This window comes from Semicossyphus pulcher, unplaced genomic scaffold, assembly GCF_022749685.1.
Source record: "Semicossyphus pulcher isolate SPU_LCO1_2020_fin unplaced genomic scaffold, fSemPul1.0.p SCAF_16, whole genome shotgun sequence".
Lineage (NCBI taxonomy): Eukaryota > Metazoa > Chordata > Actinopteri > Labriformes > Labridae > Semicossyphus > Semicossyphus pulcher.
Window position 1 is genome coordinate 6,481,555 of NW_027211670.1, and position 21,095 is coordinate 6,502,649.

At 41.0% G+C, this 21,095-nt stretch overlaps 1 protein-coding gene across 1 annotated transcript in view; it reads left to right on the top strand.

The window, feature by feature from the left end:
* ccdc57 (coiled-coil domain containing 57) overlaps positions 1–21,095 on the top strand; it is a 31,197-nt gene that overhangs the window by 1,720 nt on the left and 8,382 nt on the right. The window contains exons 3-14 of the mRNA XM_069664716.1: positions 1,132–1,254; positions 2,585–2,728; positions 3,734–3,842; positions 6,494–6,595; positions 8,492–8,649; positions 8,733–8,807; positions 10,248–10,448; positions 10,638–10,796; positions 12,002–12,164; positions 12,415–12,507; positions 17,831–18,086; positions 19,884–20,066. Of these exons, the coding sequence (XP_069520817.1) occupies positions 1,132–1,254; positions 2,585–2,728; positions 3,734–3,842; positions 6,494–6,595; positions 8,492–8,649; positions 8,733–8,807; positions 10,248–10,448; positions 10,638–10,796; positions 12,002–12,164; positions 12,415–12,507; positions 17,831–18,086; positions 19,884–20,066 (1,766 nt within the window). The remainder of the gene's footprint in view (positions 1–1,131; positions 1,255–2,584; positions 2,729–3,733; positions 3,843–6,493; positions 6,596–8,491; positions 8,650–8,732; positions 8,808–10,247; positions 10,449–10,637; positions 10,797–12,001; positions 12,165–12,414; positions 12,508–17,830; positions 18,087–19,883; positions 20,067–21,095) is intronic.

Genomic DNA, 21,095 nt, shown 5'->3' on the forward strand with positions numbered 1-21,095 from the left:
TTCAATGCCATTGTTCTGGAGTGGAGGCAGAAATCTCAGTGTGAAATAATACAAACAGAAACACTACAAGCTTTGTTGTATGTGTTTGAGCTGTATGTCTATGTGTGTCTAACCGAACAGTTGGGCCTCATGCAAGAACGTTTTCTTATTCGTACTAGTGTAGGTGATGTGTTCACTTTTTTAAGCATAACAACCTTGTACATTTGTACAGTTTGGAGTGCGTTTCTAGTAATGCAGCCATTGCAAAAACAGCCTTCTGAGTACTTTTGCAGAGTGACATCGGTGCTCAACCGGTGCAAACCACATATAACTGTTAGTTTTATTACAACTCAAAACATCTTCATATGGGCCACCACATCTGTGATTTTCCCCTCTTAATCTGTTAGCATTATCAACCTAGAGAAAAACATATTGCCTGTACTACAGAGCTTCAGGTCCTGCTGTAAGAAAGCAACAAAGAAGAATATTTAAAAAAAGAAGTGGATGTTTAGGAAACACTGATAGATCATTTAACAGTTTGACAGGAAGTTAGACTCTAAAAACGTCTTTCTATGCCCATGACTAACATGAGAGACGGTCATGTGACAGTCAGAGGCAGTAGAAAAGAGATGGTCATTGCCTACAGTAGTGACGTTAAACTTCCAGCACTGACTGTTTATCCGGCCTCACCTGCTGCTTCCTGTCTGTCAGTATGTTGTGTTGATCCACTGACAGGTGGAGGTGGGGCACAGTGAGCTTACAGTGGAACACCTCTTGCATAGAAACCTGATCCACGTGTATGTCACTGGGGAGTCGAGGTGTGACAGGATGTGGTGCAGGCCCATGTTGCAAATTGGACATTCAAATTGGGGTGATTGAGGGGTGTTTGACACCAGACGGGACTCCACACCATCTCACTGATCTTTTATTTGATAGATTTTATTATTATTATTATTGTTTCATGCATAAACAATATGCCCAGCCCAATAAAACCTTAGAAGAAGAGAAAGAGGCCAGAAACCAAAAGTAGACACAAAGATAACAGAATGTTAAATAAATTAGCCATCTTGACGTTTCCAAAGAAGTAAATCAACTTTCTGTTATGTCACAGTGATAACTGAATAAACATTTCTGTTTGTCTTTATTTGTCAGAGAGCGCTACGAGCAAATGAAGGAAGACTTCCAGTTCAACCTGGCCGTCCTGGATGAACGGGACAGAGAGCTGGAGAGATACGATGTCATAACTTCCAGAGCTCTGACTGTGGAGAACAATAGGTACAGTTCATCTGACCCGCTTCAATCCAAGTCTGGGAGAGTAAAGATAATGTGTGACATTAAGACTAGATAATACTACAAGGTATCAACAATAAAACCCTGCAGAACATTGGGGATCACACCATCAATAGAACAATAAACAGGCGTTGAGCATGCAGTAAGAGTCAGAGACATTAAAATTAGACAACAATTTGCAACTTTCTGAAAAAGTTGATTCCCTAAAATCAACTATAAGAAGTTGATTTCCTTTAAATTCTTACCATTATATATATATTTTTTTTAGCAATCATGTATGTGTGGAGTAAAACAGCTGAGCAAAAGGTCAAAGGTGTTTTCTTAAATGGGATTATCACCATAATGAGATAAACCCCGGATTATCAATTACTAATTTTACTTTATTTTTAAAGTGATAATCTCAGTGTCGTTGTCTTTGGCGGCACCTGTGGTGATAAACGGTAATTGCAGGAGCACACTTCCCAGATATCCAGACAGTGCTGCATGTGTGACGTCCACAGTTGGCTCCGGTTGTAACTCTTGATTTTCCTTTTCAGACTGTTTGCCTTCATCTGAGCGAATGATCGAATTTGTTCCTCTTTCTTTGGGTTTTCACTTCTTGTTGAAGTTGTATCTGTAGTCATCCATCTTTTCTTTGCTTGTTCAGCCATAGTAGATTACTGTTTACTCGCAGAGAGAGGAAAAGCAGCCGCTTAGCTCCGCCTACCCTCTCTAGCAGACCAACCACTGCTGGGTGATGGAAAACACATCTCTAACTGGGCGCCGCTTGTGATTTTTTCCATGAATGTCGATGTCAATAGTGATTTAACAGACATTTATTAACATGAAAATCTTTGAGATTATCACTTTAAGGTAGCAATTATTAATAATTCATCCTCCTCTTCTTTTCTTCTTTTTAATTTCTTCTCATTTTCATCAACTAATTCTTCTTCTACGACTTCTCCTCCTTCTCTTCCCTCTCTTTTCTCTCTTCCTCCTTCCTCTCTTTCTTCTTTGTCTACTCCTCCCTCCTCTGCATCTTCTTCTGCTTCTCCAACTCCTATTCTTTCTTTCTTTTCTCCTTCATTTTTTAATTTGTTTGTTCCTTTATTGATTTGACTGACTCCATTTGATTAATGGCTCTCATTCTCCTCAACCTTAAATAAATCATTGTGGTGAAAAGATGCCTGCAGGGTGCTTTGGTGGAACCAGAGCTTGCCTTGTTAATGCCTTATACTAAACCTGGCCTCTAACCACAAGGAGAACAGTAATGGCCCCTGCAGACACAGTGACTCTCTCTGTTGCCTAATACTGAATTACTGCTGTCATTCCCCAGGCAGGAGGAGCTAAAGCAGCTACGTCTGCAGGTCACACGACTGGAGGAGCAGAGAACCAGAGAGGCTGAGCGGTGGCAGGAGGAGCTCAGTAACAGTCTGCACAGTGCTGCTCAGCACAGGCTGCAGCTTGAGGAGCTCAAGCTGTGAGTCAGGGGGGAAAACTACATAAGCAGTTATGAATTAATGATTCTATAATGAGTCTATAATAGTGAAAGAATAAAAAGCTTCCCTTCAGTTAAGGGCTTTTAAAATGCATATTATTCCACTATGTTTAAAAATGGTCATGTTTCTCTGCTCAAAATTTAAGACGTTTTAAAAATATTGATTTATATTAGGTCAAAAACCAACGTAATTTTCTTTCTTGCAGCATATTAAGCTGTTAAAGAAATACTACGCTACGTGTCCTGAAAAAGTCTACCTGGGTGACAAAGTGCAGCGGATGCCAATATTTATGTTAGCCCTAATAAACTTCAAGAAACAAATATACAAATTGCAGTGTCCTAAACCTGCATTCTCTCTAATAGCCAGCAGGGGGCGACTTCACTGGTTGTAAAAAGAAGTCTACCAGAAAATGATCATACCAGTTTATTTTAACATTTTCATAGCAGGTTTATTGTCCCTATCACTACTTTAAAGTCTTCTTCAGTACAGCATGATGTTCATTTTGAATATAACATCACATTTAGAGTGAAATAGACGATAAAGCATGTGCAATCTAAAAACAGTACGGTGTTTTGCGGTTAAAAGAAATGTTACAAAGAAACAGTGTGAGACGTTGTGCAACAGGCTTCTTTCGGTGTTTCCTGTTGTTTGGTCGGTCTGTCAAAGGTTCCACCCAGTCACCAGCACTAACACACACACCCACAAACCCCAAAACAGACCCTCAAACCCCACAGTATTTAAAATAGGCACCGGCTTCTGACCTTGTTGGCCCTTGTTGTTGTAACATGGCCACATTCTGCTGCTGTGGATAATGTTTGGTGTCATTTCGCAGCCATACTCATTGCACTGCTATGAAATAAAATGTCTCAAGTCTTAGCTGCCTTTCTTACTTAATCAGTGGTAAGCCTCTGTAACTGTCTTTTTATCTCTCTATCTTTTTATCTCTGTCCCCCTCTGTGTGTCTTTATGTTGCTCCTTGATGCCAGCTCTCTGGCGGGTGAACTTCAGAAGCGAACAGACGAGTATGAGAGGATGAAATTGGATTTGCAGTGCAGGATACGAGAGACAGAGGGAGAGTTGACCCTACAGAGACAGGTGAACACACACACACATTCAAGGGCACACACATCCAAAGTTCACTGTTATACAAGTTCTACTGTAGCCTCTGCTTGCTCTCCCTTAAATAAAGAACACATTAATATGACACAGTGTAAAACACATTGTGCTGATGACAGACATGAAAAGCTGTGGCACAATGCAGCAGTAGTATGTTCTCTATCTCGTGTTGCAACTAGGGATGTCAATCAATTAAAATATTTAATTGCAATTAATGCATGGTTGTCCATAGTTAACTCGTGATTAATCACACATTTTTTACCCATTATTTTAAAAGTTTTTAATCCTCTTATCAACATGGTAATGGACAAATATGCTTCCTTTATGCAAATGTATGTCTATTATTAGTGTAACATTCCAAAACAATGACAAATACTTTCCAGAATATTCTACAGTATAACCTCAGACTTACTCAGTCTGGATTACCCTCTTTCTAGATGCTTATTTCTTCCTTCCACAGTTTAACTGTACTCTCTTCTTCACCTTATTCATTTTTAATTCACAAACTACTTTAACCTGATCACTTTGCTTTGCTTCAGTCCCCCCAACACTCCTGCACCTCTGCTCTCTGCACAGCTTCTGGCCCCGCCCCCTTGACTGCCTTCTTCAGCAGTCTGTTTAATTAAGTCACAAAAGTTAAATATTTTCTCTCGCAATTCAGTTCTCACAGCACGTGAGCCGCGTATGCGCGAGGGACTTTATTAATGACGTAGCGATCAAAACGATCGATCGTTACCGAATGATCTGCACCTTTTATAAGCTTTATAAACAGCGACAATCAATGCATTTACAATAGGGACATACGGGGATACACAGTAGGAGTGTTTACATTGCGTTACAGAACTGCATATGATTGTGTGCGGACAGAGAGCGTCCTGATGTCCTGTGACTCCTGTCACTGTGTCAGTGCTCTTCCTCAACAAGGAGAGCTGGCTAACGACCGTCAAAATGTTTGTAGTGAAAACACTGCCAACAGTACAAAAAACTTTTGTCTTGTCCAGAGGACCATCTAGCAGGGCTTTGGGGACAGCCCCAGTTGCAACCCCTTGCAGTTGGCTGTATACAATATATGAAAATGTACCTTTTCTACGTTGACTGTGCACCAGGTACTTATGAGGCTCCTTTCTCACACAGATAACTTCATTAAGAAATATTTAACAGTATTTGTCAACCAATTCTAGTGTGGACCAGCCTCTGCTCAGCTGGGATGCTCTGCTACACCGGCTGCAGACAGTGCTGAAAGTACATATATGCCAATGCAGACATATCTGTGACAGGCCAATATCGTCGGATTGATACATTGCCCGGGCTCTTGATTTTTTGTTATCTCTGTTGTCAGCGAGGTATGCCGCATGGCCCAGGCATCATCAAATTAATTGCTGTAACTTGCCTGGTAAGAGAACTAGATAGCAGGGATCTGTTGTTCTGTAAGGGCAGTTTGGTTACCAGCACAGTTTAAAGATATAATCTTGAACATTTTCATTTAAATAAATGTCTGTTAAGTCTCTATCTATCGCCGAATGAGGTAACACAATGGTGATTGAGCCTATGGCCCACTGATGAAAACCTTTGCGTTTGCAGTATAAAGTCTTATTATGGACCGGGTGTCTGTGGCGACATTCATGGAAAAAAATCACAAGCCATGCCCAGTTAGTGACGCGTTTTCCATCAGCCAGCAGTGGTTGGTCTGCCAGAGAGGGTAAACGGAGCTAAGCGGGTGCTTTTCCACTCTCTGCAAGTGTTGCGAGTGGTTAGAGGCTAGGTTAGTATAAGGCATTAACAAGGCAAGCTCTGGTTCCACCAAAGCACCCTGCAGGCATCTTTTCAACACAATGATTTATTTAAGGTTGAGGTGTATGAGAGCCATTAATCAAATGGAGTCAGTAAAATCAATGAAGGAACAGACAAATTAAAAAAAGGAGGAGAAAAGAAAGAAAGGAGTTGGAGAAGCAGAAGAAGAAGAAGATGCAGAGGAAGGAGGAGTAGATGAAGAAAAAGGAGAGGAAGGAGGAAGAGAGAAAAAAGAGGGAAGAGAAGGAGAAGTCGTTGAAGAAGAATTAGTTGATGAAGATGACAAGAAAAGTAAAAAGAAGAAAAGAAGAGGAGGATGAATTATTAATAATTGCTACCTTAAAGTGATCAATCGACATGGACAATCACAAGCGGCGCCTAGTTAGTGACGCGTTATCCATCACCCAGCAGTGATTGGTCTGCCAGAGAGGGTAGGCGGAGCTAAGCGGCTGCTTTTCCGCTCTCTGCAAGTGTTGTGAGTAAACAGTAATCTACTATGGCTGAACTAACAAAGGAAAGATGGATGACTACAGATACAACTTCAGAAATAAGTGAAAATCAAAAAAAAAAGAATCAAACTCGACGCTCAGATGAAGGCAAACAGTCTGAAAAGGAAGCTGCAGACATCTGGTTATCTGGGAAGTATATGCCCACAACTGCCTTTTATTGCCATAAGGTGGCTCCAAAGAGAATGAAACTGAGAACTTTGAGATTGTATCTTTAAATTGGTACTTCTCAGTACAAAATACAAAGTATGGATTGGACATCTTTATCTCACAAAAAATGTATTAGTGTTCAGATTCTTCACACATCTCTTATCCCTCTCCTCTGGCCAACAGGAGCTGACAGCAGCTTTCGACAGCGAGCTCAAACAGCAGGAACACCAGTTCAACGTGAAAATGGACGAGATGCGAGCTGTGGTGCTGTCTCATGATCTCAGGGTGAGGAGAAGTTTTCTCTCTGAGTCCGTTTTTGTTCTTCACAAATACCAGGGGCCAAATTCATAAAGCTTCCTAGTACAAAGAGTTTCTCAAAGTGACGAAATTCTAAAATTCTTAGAATTGTGACGTTTTCTAAGAATTTCCTGTTAACGTTAAGACTAGATCCTGGTAAAGATAAAAGTTATTCACAAAGCATCTCAGCCCTTAAGAGAGCTCTTAAGGTGAAAACTGTTCGGAGTAGTGAGGAGGACTTTTAAGAGTTTCTTAGGCAGAGGAGAAAATGGCATAAAAACACAGAGAGAAAGGAGAAAAGTCCTCCAAACACTAAGTGACAGTGAGTTCACAACATTAAGATACCTGGCAACTGGAAAATACAACAGTGCAGCTGTGATGACTCAGGTCTGTCGCAACTGTCAATCAGCAGGGTGATGACAATTACAGCGCTGTCACAGCCTAATGTTGTGACGAAATGTGCTTTGTCTTCACTCGATGTGCACACCCTGCAGGCTCAGTGAGGGGCATTCATGAATATTTTTAATTTTTTTATTTAGCCTTTATTTAGACAGGTTGTCTCATTCTCAGGAGAGACCTGCTTAGACAGCAGCAACAACACAGAGTTACAGACAGACAGGACATTCACGACAGAGGTACAAAACAATAATAAAATCATTAGTGATAAACGTGGAAGGTAACCCTAACCCTCATGGCACATGAGCAAGTTCGCAGTGACGCTCTCTCCATGTTTTTTGGGAATGAAACTGGATAGCTTTAATTCTGCTGTAGTGTGTTCCAGGTTGATGGGGCAGAGTTAAAAGCCTTTTTACCAAGCTGTAGCAGCGCTGTTTATGAGAGCTGTAGCTGGATAACGGGAGATTAAGTAGGCTACTTAAATGACCAGCATGGTAAATAAAAATAAAGCTTTTGCAGGCTGCCCGGCTGGAAATTTTTGGTTCTAAGAACGTTCTGAGAATGTTACGTGCGATGTTCTGGTAATGTTTTGAGCGGGAAGTTTTTATTTGGTTCCCAGAATGTTCCTTTTAATAGCAGGAGAACGTTCCCTGAAAACATTCTCAGATAGTTGCAGTGAGAATGTTCAAATCACATTTCAGGAACGTTTTATAAATCACGTTCTGATAGTGTAGGCCGAACTAACATCCAGAAAACATCCTGTTGCAGTGAGCACGTTCTATCTTTGTTTTTATGTAACATTAAGCAAATTTTTCATAGACCTCAATAACATCCTGAAAATATCTCTAGAATATTGCAGTTAAAACGTTTTGTCTTAGTTTGAACGTTACAAGAACTTTATTTGAAATGAGAAACATCCTTAAAACGTTCTTTGAATATTAGATTAAAATGTTTTCTTTCAAACGTAATGTTAGCCAATGTTATGGGAACGTTCCCTGCTAGCTGGGTGTAATGCTTTTAAAGTGTGGCTCAGTTTATCCAACAGAAATGTTAATTACAGGAAATAGTGTTCATGATTACACAATGTCTGACTAGATTCTATGATTAAACCGATCAGTCCTTCTATGTCCATTATCACTAAGAGAGCTTTTTTTCTTCTCTCACTTTTTTGATCGGCCAATCGCAGCTTTTAAAAGTATGTGTCATACCTAGCAACGGGGTCAACACCGTCTCCTCACTAAGATAAAGGTTTCTGTCCCTTCCTGCTCAGAGTTGCTCTGAAAAGTGGTGTTTTATGTTCACAACATATACAGCATGCTAAATTATTCAAAATTCAAAACTTCTATAATTACTTGTATAATACTATGTTTAAATTAATAATGGCAGCAGATTACATGTTTGATTTTCTTGTTGAATTCTAATCGTCCCATGGAGCCTCCATTATCATCGTCATTTGGTGTGTGTGTGTGCGTGTGTGTGTGTTACCAGGTGAAGCTGCTGTCTAAAGAGGTTGAAGTTCACAGCCAGGCTCAGCTTCAGGCCACAGACGCTCTGAAAGCATCTCAGGGGTTCTGTCAGCAGGTACAAACTCAGCTGCAGCACAGAGAGCGAGAGATCAAAGACGTCACTGCTGTCAAGGACTACAGGTAAGGTCCTGTACTGCATGTGTGTGCGTGTGTGTATGTGTGTGTCTACACATGTTTGAGTGTATTCTGATCTTCCGTCTCAGGATACGGGAGCTTGAGGACGAGCTAAAATTGATGGAGACCACAGTGAAGAAGCAGGAGGAGGACCACATGAAGAGGTGAGTCTTTCATAGCACAAACAGCTCTCAGCCAGCTCCAGGCACAGTGGGAACACAGTCATAGCTTTGTTTGTTTTTGGTGTTTGTTTGTCTTTAACCACCTGTATTTTGGTTAGAGGGCCAGTCTTTGGAAAGCAGGATGGATGATGGTCGTGCAAGGATCAGATTCTAACAGGATATAGCAGACTGTTACATCCTCTTTGTCAGTGGGACATAAAAATACTACCACTACTAATATTAATAATAAGCTTGCTTTTAAAGATGCTGTTTGTCCTAATTACACGGAGGATGCACCAAAGTTTTGCTCTTGTCAAATGAAACAGAAAAGGCACTTCTATTAACTGGTTTTGTGCATAATGCAGTATGTTTTCTAGAAAGATAGATAGATGGACTTCATTGATCCCAAACTGGGGAATTGTTGTGTTACAGCAGCAGGTTGTCAGACCAAATACAAAACCCTAACCCTAGAATAAAGAAATATGTACAGCTCCGGAAAAAAATTAAGAGACCACTCTCAAATGTTCCTTAAATCAGCATCTCTCTCTACATGTCATGGTCGGCCAAATCCAGATGTGAACCCCATTAAAACCTCCTGAATGTGATCAAGAGGAAGCTGGATGGTCACAAGTCATCGAATAAAGCCGAGCTGCTCCAAGAGCGGCCTAACGTCACCCAACAGCACTGTGACAGACTGGTGGAGATGCATGAAAGTTGTGATTAAAACCAGGCTATTCCACCAGATACTGATCTCTGAACTCTTCCCAAGTTAAAAAATTTGTATTCTATTGTTTCAACATCAACATGAACTTATTTTCTTTGCATTATTTGAGCTCTGAAAACCAGTCGTCATTTTCTGGAAATAAAAGACCTATATGAGAATATTTGATTTGAAAGTAGGAGAAATGTTTTCCAATGTGCTCGGAAAGGGTGGGTCTAAATATAGATACGGCAATATATTGTAGCGTTGTGGGGTAGTTAGACGGATAGAGGAAGAACGAGGAAGAGGTGCGTTACTAGCTGAACGGAGCCCAGATTTATTTCCCTGCTGCGGCACAGCTTACCCGAGGTTGAGGTGTCCCCGGAAAACAACAAAACAGGTTCACTCAGTCTTTTCTCTCCCTCGCTCAACATGCGTCTTCGCCTCCCCTGGAACTACTTCTCAGCCAACTACCCACTACGGTGGACACCTCCCTCAATAAACAACTGCAACACAACAGCAACAAAACAGAAACTTATACCCAGCATTACACTACTATAAAAGAGTTTATCTGCTCAGCCGGCCTGCCCTGTGTAAAGTCATTTAAAATCAATGCAAATAAAATATCAGGCATGAACATCATATTATTTTGAATAAGTGACTGACAGAAACGGACATGCTTACCTCTACTGTAACCCTTCAAATGTCTCCTAATGCCTGACTGAATGACTGCTGTTTTAAAGATACGAGGATGTGATCCGGGCTCTGAAGGAGGGTGAAGCACAGCTGGAGGCTCAGCGTCGGTCCCACACAGAGCAGCTGCAGAAGGCTGAGAAGCACATCATCAAACTGCAGGAGGATGTGGAAGCTCAGGCTGCACAGGCACGCTGCGTACAGAGAGACCAGCAGGAGGCCATGAAGGAGAAAGATGAGACGATCCACAGGTGAGACAGACGCTGATGATAGAAAATTATTACATTATACAATTATAAACAAACCTGTTCGGCTTTGGTTTGTTTATGTGTCTGTGTTTTCTATGCATGCTGCATGTGGCTGCTCATTCAGTGTTGGAATCTAACAGCTGGGAGGTGTGAGGCTGTAACCAGTTTGTCTGTGTGTATGTGTTTTCACAGACTTCGCACTGAGGTAGAAAGAATCCGTTCAGGCTGGGACGAGTACGTCGGTCAAGCATCCAGTGAGATGGTCGTCAAAGATACAGAGATGATCGCCCTGCAGGAGAGGGAAACCAAACTGAGGGCCGAGCTGGAGAGGAGCAGGGAGGAGATGGAGGGGTGAGAGGAAAGCAGGAAAATGGGGTTAGAAAGTGAGCAATGAACAGGAGGAGAGAGGTTAAAACGCGGGATGTACCAATGTTGATATTGATTTTGGATATCGGCCAATACTGACCTAAATAGCTGGACTAGATCCTGACAATAGGGCCAGTCTTTTTAAGGAGGGAGCAGCCCTGCCTGGGTTTAGGAACTTAAAGGGCCAGTTGGACCGATTTTCAACCTCAGTGCTATCATGCTATTATGGGGAGCTAATGCCATTATGGTACAAAAAAAAATGCAATTTTGTTCTGTGCCTTTGGAGGACGCTATCCGCTTCTCCAATGGGCCCTGGAAAACCTCCACCAGGCTACGTAAAATGCGTCATCTCGCAGAGGCCAGGGAGCTCGTTAAACTACACTTCCTCAATCTAGGACGCCCGCCTCCAACGTCATGTCTCGTTCATAATCGTCAGGTTTGAAATGGTACATTTTCATTTAGTAGCGCTTTTGTTCAAAGTGACGTACATCTGAGATTTGAAATGTAGACTGCAAAAGACTTTTTTAGATGATCCACTGGTATATTGTCATATTTCAGATTCTGTACCGCTCTGCAGCGAAACGGTTGTATTTCACTCCAGCGTCTCTCACTGGGCCGTTCCTTTCAGAGGGAGGGGCGCAAAGCACGCTGGGTGTTGTAGGAATGTAGAGTGTGCGAAACCACACTGTACAACTTTCTCCACAGCTACAGCGCCAATTTCAAATATTATTGCTTCTATCGATTACAGAGAACACCAGCTTTGACTGACAGTGGCTTTTTCCAGAGGCGAACTGCTCCTTTAAAGTGATAATCTCGAAGATTTTCTTTTAAATAAATGTCTGTTAAGTCACTATCTAATGCCGGATGAGTTAACACAATGGTGATCACTGATGAAAGCCTTTGCATTTGCAGAATTACGAACTGGGTGTCGACATTCACAGAAAAAATCACAAGCGGCCCCCTGTTAGAGTATTCATTAAACATTTATTTATTTTATTTTTTATTTAGTAGAAAACAAAGTCTTCCTCAAGATAACAGAGGTTGAAGTGAAGTTTAAAAACAGTCAGGAAACAAAAAGAGGTAGGATTTGTATTGTGTGAATTATTTGACATTTTTGAGTTTTTGTATGTGTTGTAAAATGCGTGTGTGTGTGTGTGTGTGTGCGCGCGCGCGTGCGTCTGTGTGGTCAGGTACAAGCAGCAGCTGAGTGCTGGTCTGAAGAGGGAGCGTGCTCTAGAACAGAAGCGTGTCCAGGTGGAGCTGGAGTGGCAGAGGCGCTGTGAGGATGTGAAGGCTGAACTCTACCTTGCTAATGAGCAGCTGATACAGGACCTGACCCAGGCTAGAGACCAGGTCAGCGTCTCATACAACCTCCTCTATGCACAGTGAATTTAGTTTTACTAGTGCACATGCATGATTAGAGTTCACCTGTAGGTCTTCTAAATGGGAATGCAGGTAGAATCTGTGTCTTATTGAACATGCTTTGTATTTACAAATTAAAACATGATGTGCTCTGTGGTTGGTGCTCTTGTCTTACAAAGAAATAAAAAGCAAAGGAGGAAAGTCTTATTTGATCTAAATCTAAATTCTATCTTGGTCTCAGGCTAAAGCAGAGCTGAAGGAGAAAGAACAGGAGCTGCAGGACTTGACTGTCCTGCTACGTTCTGTTAAAACAGAGCGAGACCAGGCAATGCAGGTGAGAATACGTACACCTTACACTAAACTACTGATGAGTACAGAATCAGCCTGCAGATCATTTTATATGTTATTATAGTCATCATCATCATGAAAATCCAAGTCAGCATAAACTACATTTTCAATGTTATCATCATTATCATCAATAGAATCGATATCATTAAGCTCAGAGGCGTTCATAAAGAGCTGGGTCTTTAGCTTCTTCTTAAAGGTGAAAGGGACTCTGTGGACCGAATGGAGTTTGGTAGCTCATTCCACCACCGGGGGACGACTGAGGAGAAGAGTCTAGTTAGAGACTTAGGACCCTGTTGTGATGGGAGTACCAGGCGCCTTTCATTGGCAGAGCGTAATGGGTGGGACGGAGTGTAGACCTGGATGAGGGCGTTCAGGTAGGCAGGAGCCGTTTTTGTTGCTGTTTTGTAAGCGAGCAACAGCGTTTGAATTTGATGCGAGCAGCCGCTGGGAGCCAGTGGAGGGATGTGAGCAGTGGAGTGACGTGCTGTTTTGTGCATCCTATAATCATCCTATTTCCCCGCGCGTGAAGTCATGTCAGCACCAAACTCACTTCTATGATATTCAAAATATTGATCCCCTGAGGTCTGAATGTTTGGGACGCTGCATGACAGAAATGTACTTTTGTTTTTGATGTGAAGCAGACAGCTGATCCAATCTCGAGTCTCCGGTGTGATCATCTCCTTTTTTATGAGCTTTTTAATCCAGCCTTGAACTACAGAGTCTTTAAGGAGACTCTATACAGTGAATCCATAGTAACAAATCCAACACTTGATGTCTTCTTGTGATCATTTATCCATGTTTCTGTGCTGAAAACTGTTAGCCGTCCATGAAATCATGAGTAGAGCAGCAGAACTCTAATTAATACAGTGTCACTTCTCCTTTAAACTTGAGAGAGCATTGAATGTGCACATGCAGTGCATTATTTTATTCGCTGTCTTGTCACAGAAATGGACCAGAAGGGATGTCAGAAGACAAACAGCTCGCTCAGCCGCTAGATGCCTTTATTTGAGTGTTTGTCCCAAATGCTCACAGTGGATGTGTCAAGTGTTAAACAGAAAAAAAAAGCCTTAAAACATCACGACTTTCATTTCAACTTTTTGCAACAATCACAGAAAATGGCTGCAAAATCCTGACCACGAAATGATCTGAATCACAGTGACTGAGCAGGACTCGGTCGATGTGTGGTCTCCGCTGTGACTTGTTTCTGGTTGTTGTTGCATCATTCTTCCATCTGCATTCCTTACTGACGGGCCTGTTAGCAAACCGAGGCTGTAAAGTACTTCAGCTTAGCAGCATAAAGTCCCAAATATAACTACATGTGTTATATTTCTTATTCTTATTCTCCTGTTGTTATAATTCTTGGACTAGTAGATAAACTTTCTGAACCAGATAGCTATTTCTTTTTTAGATAAATCCCACCCAGAGGATGACTCATAGTTTTGTCCACATAATTTCTCTGAAGCTGAAAGTTGAACATAAACACTAGAAGGATCATGTTCTGTTGGCAGTTCGCCACAGACTTCATGAAAGAAAAACTCTTTTCATTTTTGACATTTCATGACCCTTTCCTCCTGCTCTTTCCTTAAGCCAAAATGTCACCTCTGTAGTTATATGTTGCATAGGTAAGCTGAGACACAATCCAGCTGCTGTGACATCTCAGCGGGGTGCGCAGAGGTTGGATGAGTTCGCTGTTCCCATCAGTGCCTGTCACTGAAATATCTGAAGCATCTGAAGCTTGGGCACATTTCCCATAAAAATAACTGCACAGGTCAAACCACCAACGTGCTGTCTTTTCTCACCCTGTAACTCCTGCACATTTCTCTGCTCTGTACGTTAACTTGTCATTAAATCTAAACTCTCCAGCTGTACTCAACAGTATCTCAGTAGTAGGGAGCACATGCTGAAGCTCTCTGAGAAAAGCAGTTAGTTAATATAATATCTGCAGATGTTATTTCTCACAGTTATCTGAAGATAAGTTTCACCTTTAAATCAATCCCTCCCAGACTTCAGGGGTTAACATACCGATGACATGCTAACTCCACCACACACCCTCATATGTATCACATGAGGATGTTATATATGCAATGCTTCTAAAAGAGTCTGTCCACAGAGCTTTTTTTGGCCTTTGGCCTTTTCCTGGTGTGCTCTCAGAGGTATGACGGCCTTTCAGTGGAGCTCAGTGCCTCCGAAACACACCAGCCCCCGAGCTCCACTGCAACCTTCTCACATGACTCACGTGATGAATTTTTTGACACAGTATTTGAAGTGTGAAAGTGTGAGAATTGTAAAACATTATATGACTCAGGGTCTGAAAAGTGCAGCCAGCACAATGCAGGGCCTTTAACCTGCATGCTTGTTAAGCTGCCAGCAGGGTTGGCCTCCACTGGTTGCAAAAATAGTCTGATTGTGAAGGTGAAAATTAATAATAACTTCTCAGTTGATTTGTTGCCTCAGTAAACAAATGCTATAATGAGTTTATGGTCTCAATAAAGTAACAATCTCAAACTTTTTCATTTAAATAAATGTCTGTTAAGTCTCTATATATCACCGAATGAGGTAACACAATGGTGACTGAGCCTATGGCCCACTGATGAAAGCCTTTGCATTTGCAGTATAAAGTATTATTATGGACTGGGTGTCTGTGGCGACATTTGGGGAAAAGATCACAAGCATTTTCCATCAGCCAGCAGTGGTTGGTCTGTCAGAGAGGGTAGGCGGAGCTAAGCGGCTGCTTTTCAGGTCTCTGCAAGTGTTGCGAGTAAACAGTAATCTACTATGGCTGAACAAACAAAGAAAAGATCGATGACTACAGATTCCTTTTGTAAATATATAAATCTATTACGCTCCAATTTAGAGTAAAGCAGACAATAAAGCTTTTTGTTAAGCCCAAATAAGCATCCCAATTTATATCAGAGTTACCTTAAATTACAGATGCACCTTGCTTACAAATCCCATGCTAATGCTAGCCAAATTTTAAGCGTTTTGTTAACCCCTTGCTCCTTTCTTCAAATTATATTCACTTTGGGCTCCAAAAGATGGCGACAGCAAAAATGCAAGACTCCATTATCAAAACTGATGCATCAACAAACCATGGCATTTTCTTATGGCCAATAGCTTCTTATATTCAGTTTGTGGATTAAACTATACTGTAGGGAAAAAAATGTTACAGCTGATTTCAGTGTTTTCAGTACAAATGTCACAAGAGGTCTCACAGCTGGTATTCTTGCAGACTCCGCAGATAGCAGGAATGATGGAGAAAATGTCCATTCATTTGTCCAGTGTGTATCATTGTGACTGAGCTCACCAAATTGCAGGGTTTGCAATAAACATCCTAAAAGAATCATAACTTCACCTTTCACTTCATGCCGTATAGTCAGCGACAAAAATGTCTGTGAACGTCTGCATTTCTCCAACATTGGGGATTTAGGCTTGAAGCAGCGTGTAAGCACAGAGCTGAGATTAATATTAGTTGGAATACAAAAAATGTTTCAATTGGTTTAGAAAAGTCATCCATGCTTTAATAGATGTGTTTTCAGTTTACTTTTAAAAGAGTTGACTCAGCTAGCCTCCCGAATTTGGGTAGTAAGACGATTCCAAAGGAGAGGGGTTTGGTATGAGAAAGCCCTACCACCTACTGATGTTTGTTTCCGGTCTCAGAGAAGACCATCATCATGGCTGCGTCTGTGCCAAGATAATACAGGTACAATTCATTGTCATACTTTTTGAACAGGTTATATAAATTGGCCAATAATATCATTATTAGAGGGGCTGCTAACACCTTGTCTTTTCTCTTTATAAAGACCGGATACTACAGGTAAGAGTGCTGGATCTTGGGTGGAAAAAAGTGACTTGAATTGGGATTTGACTTGCCTTAACTTAGGACTCGACTTAGGACTTGACTTAACATAATCTGTGACTTGACTTGAGAAAAAATGACTCGAGACTCCCTTGAGACTTGGACCAGATGACTTGAGACTTACTTTGGACTTGAGCAAAGATGACTTGCTGTTTAGTGCGTTTGTGTTCGTATCTGTGTGCCCTCTATTTGTCCATGTATTTCAAATATCCATGTCTTTTAGAATATTTTTTAATAGCTCTTTTCATTTGTTCTTAATTTCTGTTGTAAAGTTTTTTTTATGCATGCTGTAAAGCACTTTGGTACAAGCCATGTTGGATGTATTACTTTTTATTGGCAGATCATTTTTAAAAACAGTTTTTGATACAATAACCAGAGAAGAATGTCAGTGTGGGTCCTCCTCAAGGAATGTTTGAGTGTCTACATTTTATCTCCTGTATTCTGGTGAATTTTTATCCATCAACATTTTGTGAAAATGTCTCTATTAATGTTAAAAAAACAACCTTAAAACTAATAAATCAATTATCTAGTTACAATAATAAGTGACTGATACCTCCTGCATCACATTTACTTTGAGGAAGCCTTAAAGTGCTGTTATGCCTCTGCTCATTTTACCCCAAAGTGAAGTTTTCTGAAGGAATTATGATTTTCATCCATCCATTATCTATACTGCTTATCCTGTTCAGGGTCGCGGGGGGCTGGAGCCTATCCCAGCTGTCATTGGGTGAGAGGTGGGGTTACACCTGTCAGTCACGGGGCTGACACATAGAGACAGACAAACTTTCACGCTCGCATTCACACCTAGGGGAATGCTGAGTCACCAATGAACCTAACCAGCATGTCTTTGGACTGTTGGAGGAAGCCGGAGTGCGTATGTTTAACATACTATCCACTGGGCCACATGTTAAGCTGTTTCCATGACCAGGGGAATCCTGACTATTGAAAGTGAACTCTTACTGATTTGTCTGACTCTGCCTCTGTGGCTGGTATTTGCAGCTGTTAAGAGGTTTAACCTTGTTTATAATCCATTAATTAGCCTATCAAGATGTATTAGTCTGTAATACTTCCTGCAAAATGATGCATCGTGCTGGAAAAACAAAATAGGTTATGCACTGATACTCACGTACACAAGGTTACTGCTGCTGCTGTACAGTGACATTTGAAACAACAACAAAAAGATGAGTGGTTGTAGATCAGGTTCCTAGGGGGTTGTTCTAAAAATAGTTTAAATAATTGAACACACCCTCCTTCCCTGCAAGCCAAAGTGAGACAGAGTGAGAGAGCGTGCACGTAGACAGAGGTGCAGACATAACAAAAACTGGTCATTTGATAATGATGCCTGTAAACTTTAGTAAATATCCCCCAGTGAGTGCAGTATTTGCAGTAAAGTATGGGAAACAAAATACAAAAACATGAAGATGTACACAGTTCACTGCTTTATATATACCCACAGGGTCTCACACCGAAGGTCGATTATCTGGCTTCAGAAGAGATCCGTCGTCTCCAGGAGCAGAACGGCGTCCTGCTGGCTGTGGTCAACCAGATGCGGAAGGATATGGAGGGTCTCAGCCATCTCCCACTTCATCCACAGACCTCCCCTCCTCAGCCAGTTCACCATCCAGGACTCCCTGCTGCCAACAATAACACTCAGATGGCCTCAGGACCACCGGCCCAGTCCACTGACATGTCCTCCAAAGTCAACCCAACAGGTGTGGACAGCGCCTTTTAACGCAAACATGGTTCATCATTATCCAGCAATTTACAGTGTATATTATTTACTGTTTACACTGTGGAAAGCGACGCTGACATTGTTATAGTTATACTCCAGAGAGATCAACTTTTACTATGATTACTCTCAATCTAATAGTCAGACACATCTATATCAGTTGAGTAGGGCTGTGTAGTTACAGGCTTTCTCAGAGAAGAACTCATTTGCTTTGACTTTTAGTTAAGCTAAGAAGACATTTTACTGTGAAGAGAGGGAGTGCAACAATACAAAATACTTCTAGTAGCAAAAACACATCACATCGTAGTGCAGGCCAATGATGTCTTTTGGAGCCACAGACTGCGTAGTAGGGATCGGCGGGTTGAGATCCCACACATCGGCATATTTAACAGCAGAACAGCTTCTTGTGTCGGTCTGAAGCAGATATTCAGTTATGGAAAGTTCAATGACTGTAGTGTTAGTGTTAGTTACGTCTCCTCTCGCCGCCCCTCCTCTACTCTGCTACTCGGGAACAGAACGCTGCAGGAGCCCCATTTTTTCAACAGAGCTGTCAATCACAAGGTCACACCCCCTTTTTATAGCATCAAATAACTAATTAAAAGTAAACTTGTCAGAAAAATGAACACTTGGACGTAAATCAGCATGATAAGAACTAACTATAATGACATAAACCATGTTTGAGAAAAATGTATTTGATGTGTATTTTGACTTTATAGTTAATAATAACATGGAGGAGGCGGGCTTTATGACCTATACTGCAGCCAGTCAGCAGGGGGCGACAGAGGTTTTTTTTTTTCGCTTTTAGGGAGCTGTCATGTCGTCCATCTTTTTATACAGTGTATGGTGCAGACCTGTTAAAGTAGCAGGGCACAGGACTTATCAGTCCTGCTCACTATGGTTTCTTTTTTTACATTTTATTTTTTACATTTTTGTAACTCATTCCACAAGATTTCCAGAAAATTGCTAGTTATGAGTCACCTTTTTTTGTCATTTGGTGGTGCTGATTAGCAGGTGACTTGCTGCTTGTTATAAGATAAGATGAGATAGAACTTTATTAATCCCAGGAAAAAAGTGTAGCGCCAGATAGCTAAAAAAAATACAGTACAAATAAGAGAAGTACAAAAAACAACTCAAATCAGTGAAAATGTAAATTATAAAGTGTATGGGTTAATGCAAAAGTGCCTAAAAGAAAAACAATATTACAATAGTCTGCTATAAAAGTAGGCAGGAAGTAATGGTGGCAGTTATTGACAGTTATAATGTAGTGAAAACTTCTAGAGCACAAGATTATTAATTTTTTTTTTCTTTAGATTATTATTATTTTTTCGCTTTTAGCCTTTATTAGATAGGACAGCTGAAAAGACACAGGAAATGTGGGGAGTGGAGAGTGGGGGCTGTCATGCACCAAGTGAATCGTCAGACCGGGAGTCGAGCCTGCGCTCAGTGCGACGAGGTCTGTAGCCTCTGTAAATGGGTCACCCGCTCTGCCAACTGAGCTAAACCAGCGCCCGACTATGAATTATTAATAAAAAAAGATTCTATTGCTCCTGATACTGCACATGGTACTAATAAATAGTATTTGCACATGACTATGCATTCTATAAAAATCCACATGAATACAAATATAAATATGGCCAGAAAAGTTTTATTGCACATTGTAATATCATGGAAATACTAAAGTAAAAAGTAAACTTAGTTAAAATAAGTCCATCTAGTTCAAACTGAAGACTGCCCTAACACTGCAGAACCATCAAGCATATCTTTGTGAAACTGTCTCTAGACTACTCTGAAGCTCTGGAGCTGGAGGTGTCCCGACTGAAGGCTCGGTGCAGGCACCTCCAAGAGCAGCTAGAGGGCGCTACAGGAGTGCCCCACCTGGCCCCAGCTGCTGACAAACGTACAGAGGACCTGGTACCTACAGTTCCAGGCTACACCAACATTAAACACCAGGGACAAGAGAAAGGTATTCATTTAATAATGATTGATAATGTCATTGATGTAAAAGTAGCTATTAAAGCTCTCACAGCCTCACCTGGAGAAAACCATAATTAGATACATAAAAAAACAGGATAATTTGCGAAAGTATTAAAACATTTAGGTCAATATTAGCTTTAAAAAACCTGATTAAATCCACATTTATTACACTTCTATTTATATAAGTTTATGTACAGCTCTCATGTTAGCAGTTGCACGCACTAAATACTGTTTGAACATAATGTATATTGTTACAATGATATTTATAATTACTTAATATCAACATGCAAATGCATTGTTTGCTTCGGAAGGTGGTTGAATGCTCGGCAGTGATAAAGAAGAAATGTTTTAGGGATGCACAATATTTTCAGCATGTTATCGGTATCTGCAGATTATAGCTTGCAAATGACTGATATGTCAATAAGAGTAGGCATGATATCAATTCCACTACAGGGGAGACTTGATGTTCTCTGCCATTAGGTGGAAAAAAAACATGTGCCTAATGTGGTGGCAATTTCTGATGACGAGACCAATAAAGTTGTTAGGGAAACAAAGTTGTCTTTTGATGTCGATTTAATTGAAGAATATTAAAAGATGAGTAAAAGCAATTAACAACTCGAGCTGGGTCAGACCAGTCCTACACAGAACGCAGCTGTCTAGCTGACTGACACAGACTCAAGGTTCACAGTGTATGTTATACATTACAGAAAGAACTCCCTCTCACAGAGACAAAGTAAGGTGTTATTGTTATGACTTTAGCTGAAGCGCCTGACTATCTAGAGTTTACCCCTTGCCCTGGAGCTCTCAGCTCAGACAAGGCCACCAACTATCTCTCTAAGACAGAAGGAGCAACAGTAAATCATGCACAAGACCCTGGAGAGGAGTAGACAAATATATCCTTAAAATTAACCTTAGCTGATTATACCATGATTATTAACTCCATAATATTAAAGAAATTTAAACACATGAGCAAACAGGTTAACATAAAAATTTCCTTCACAACTAAGATATCAGTATC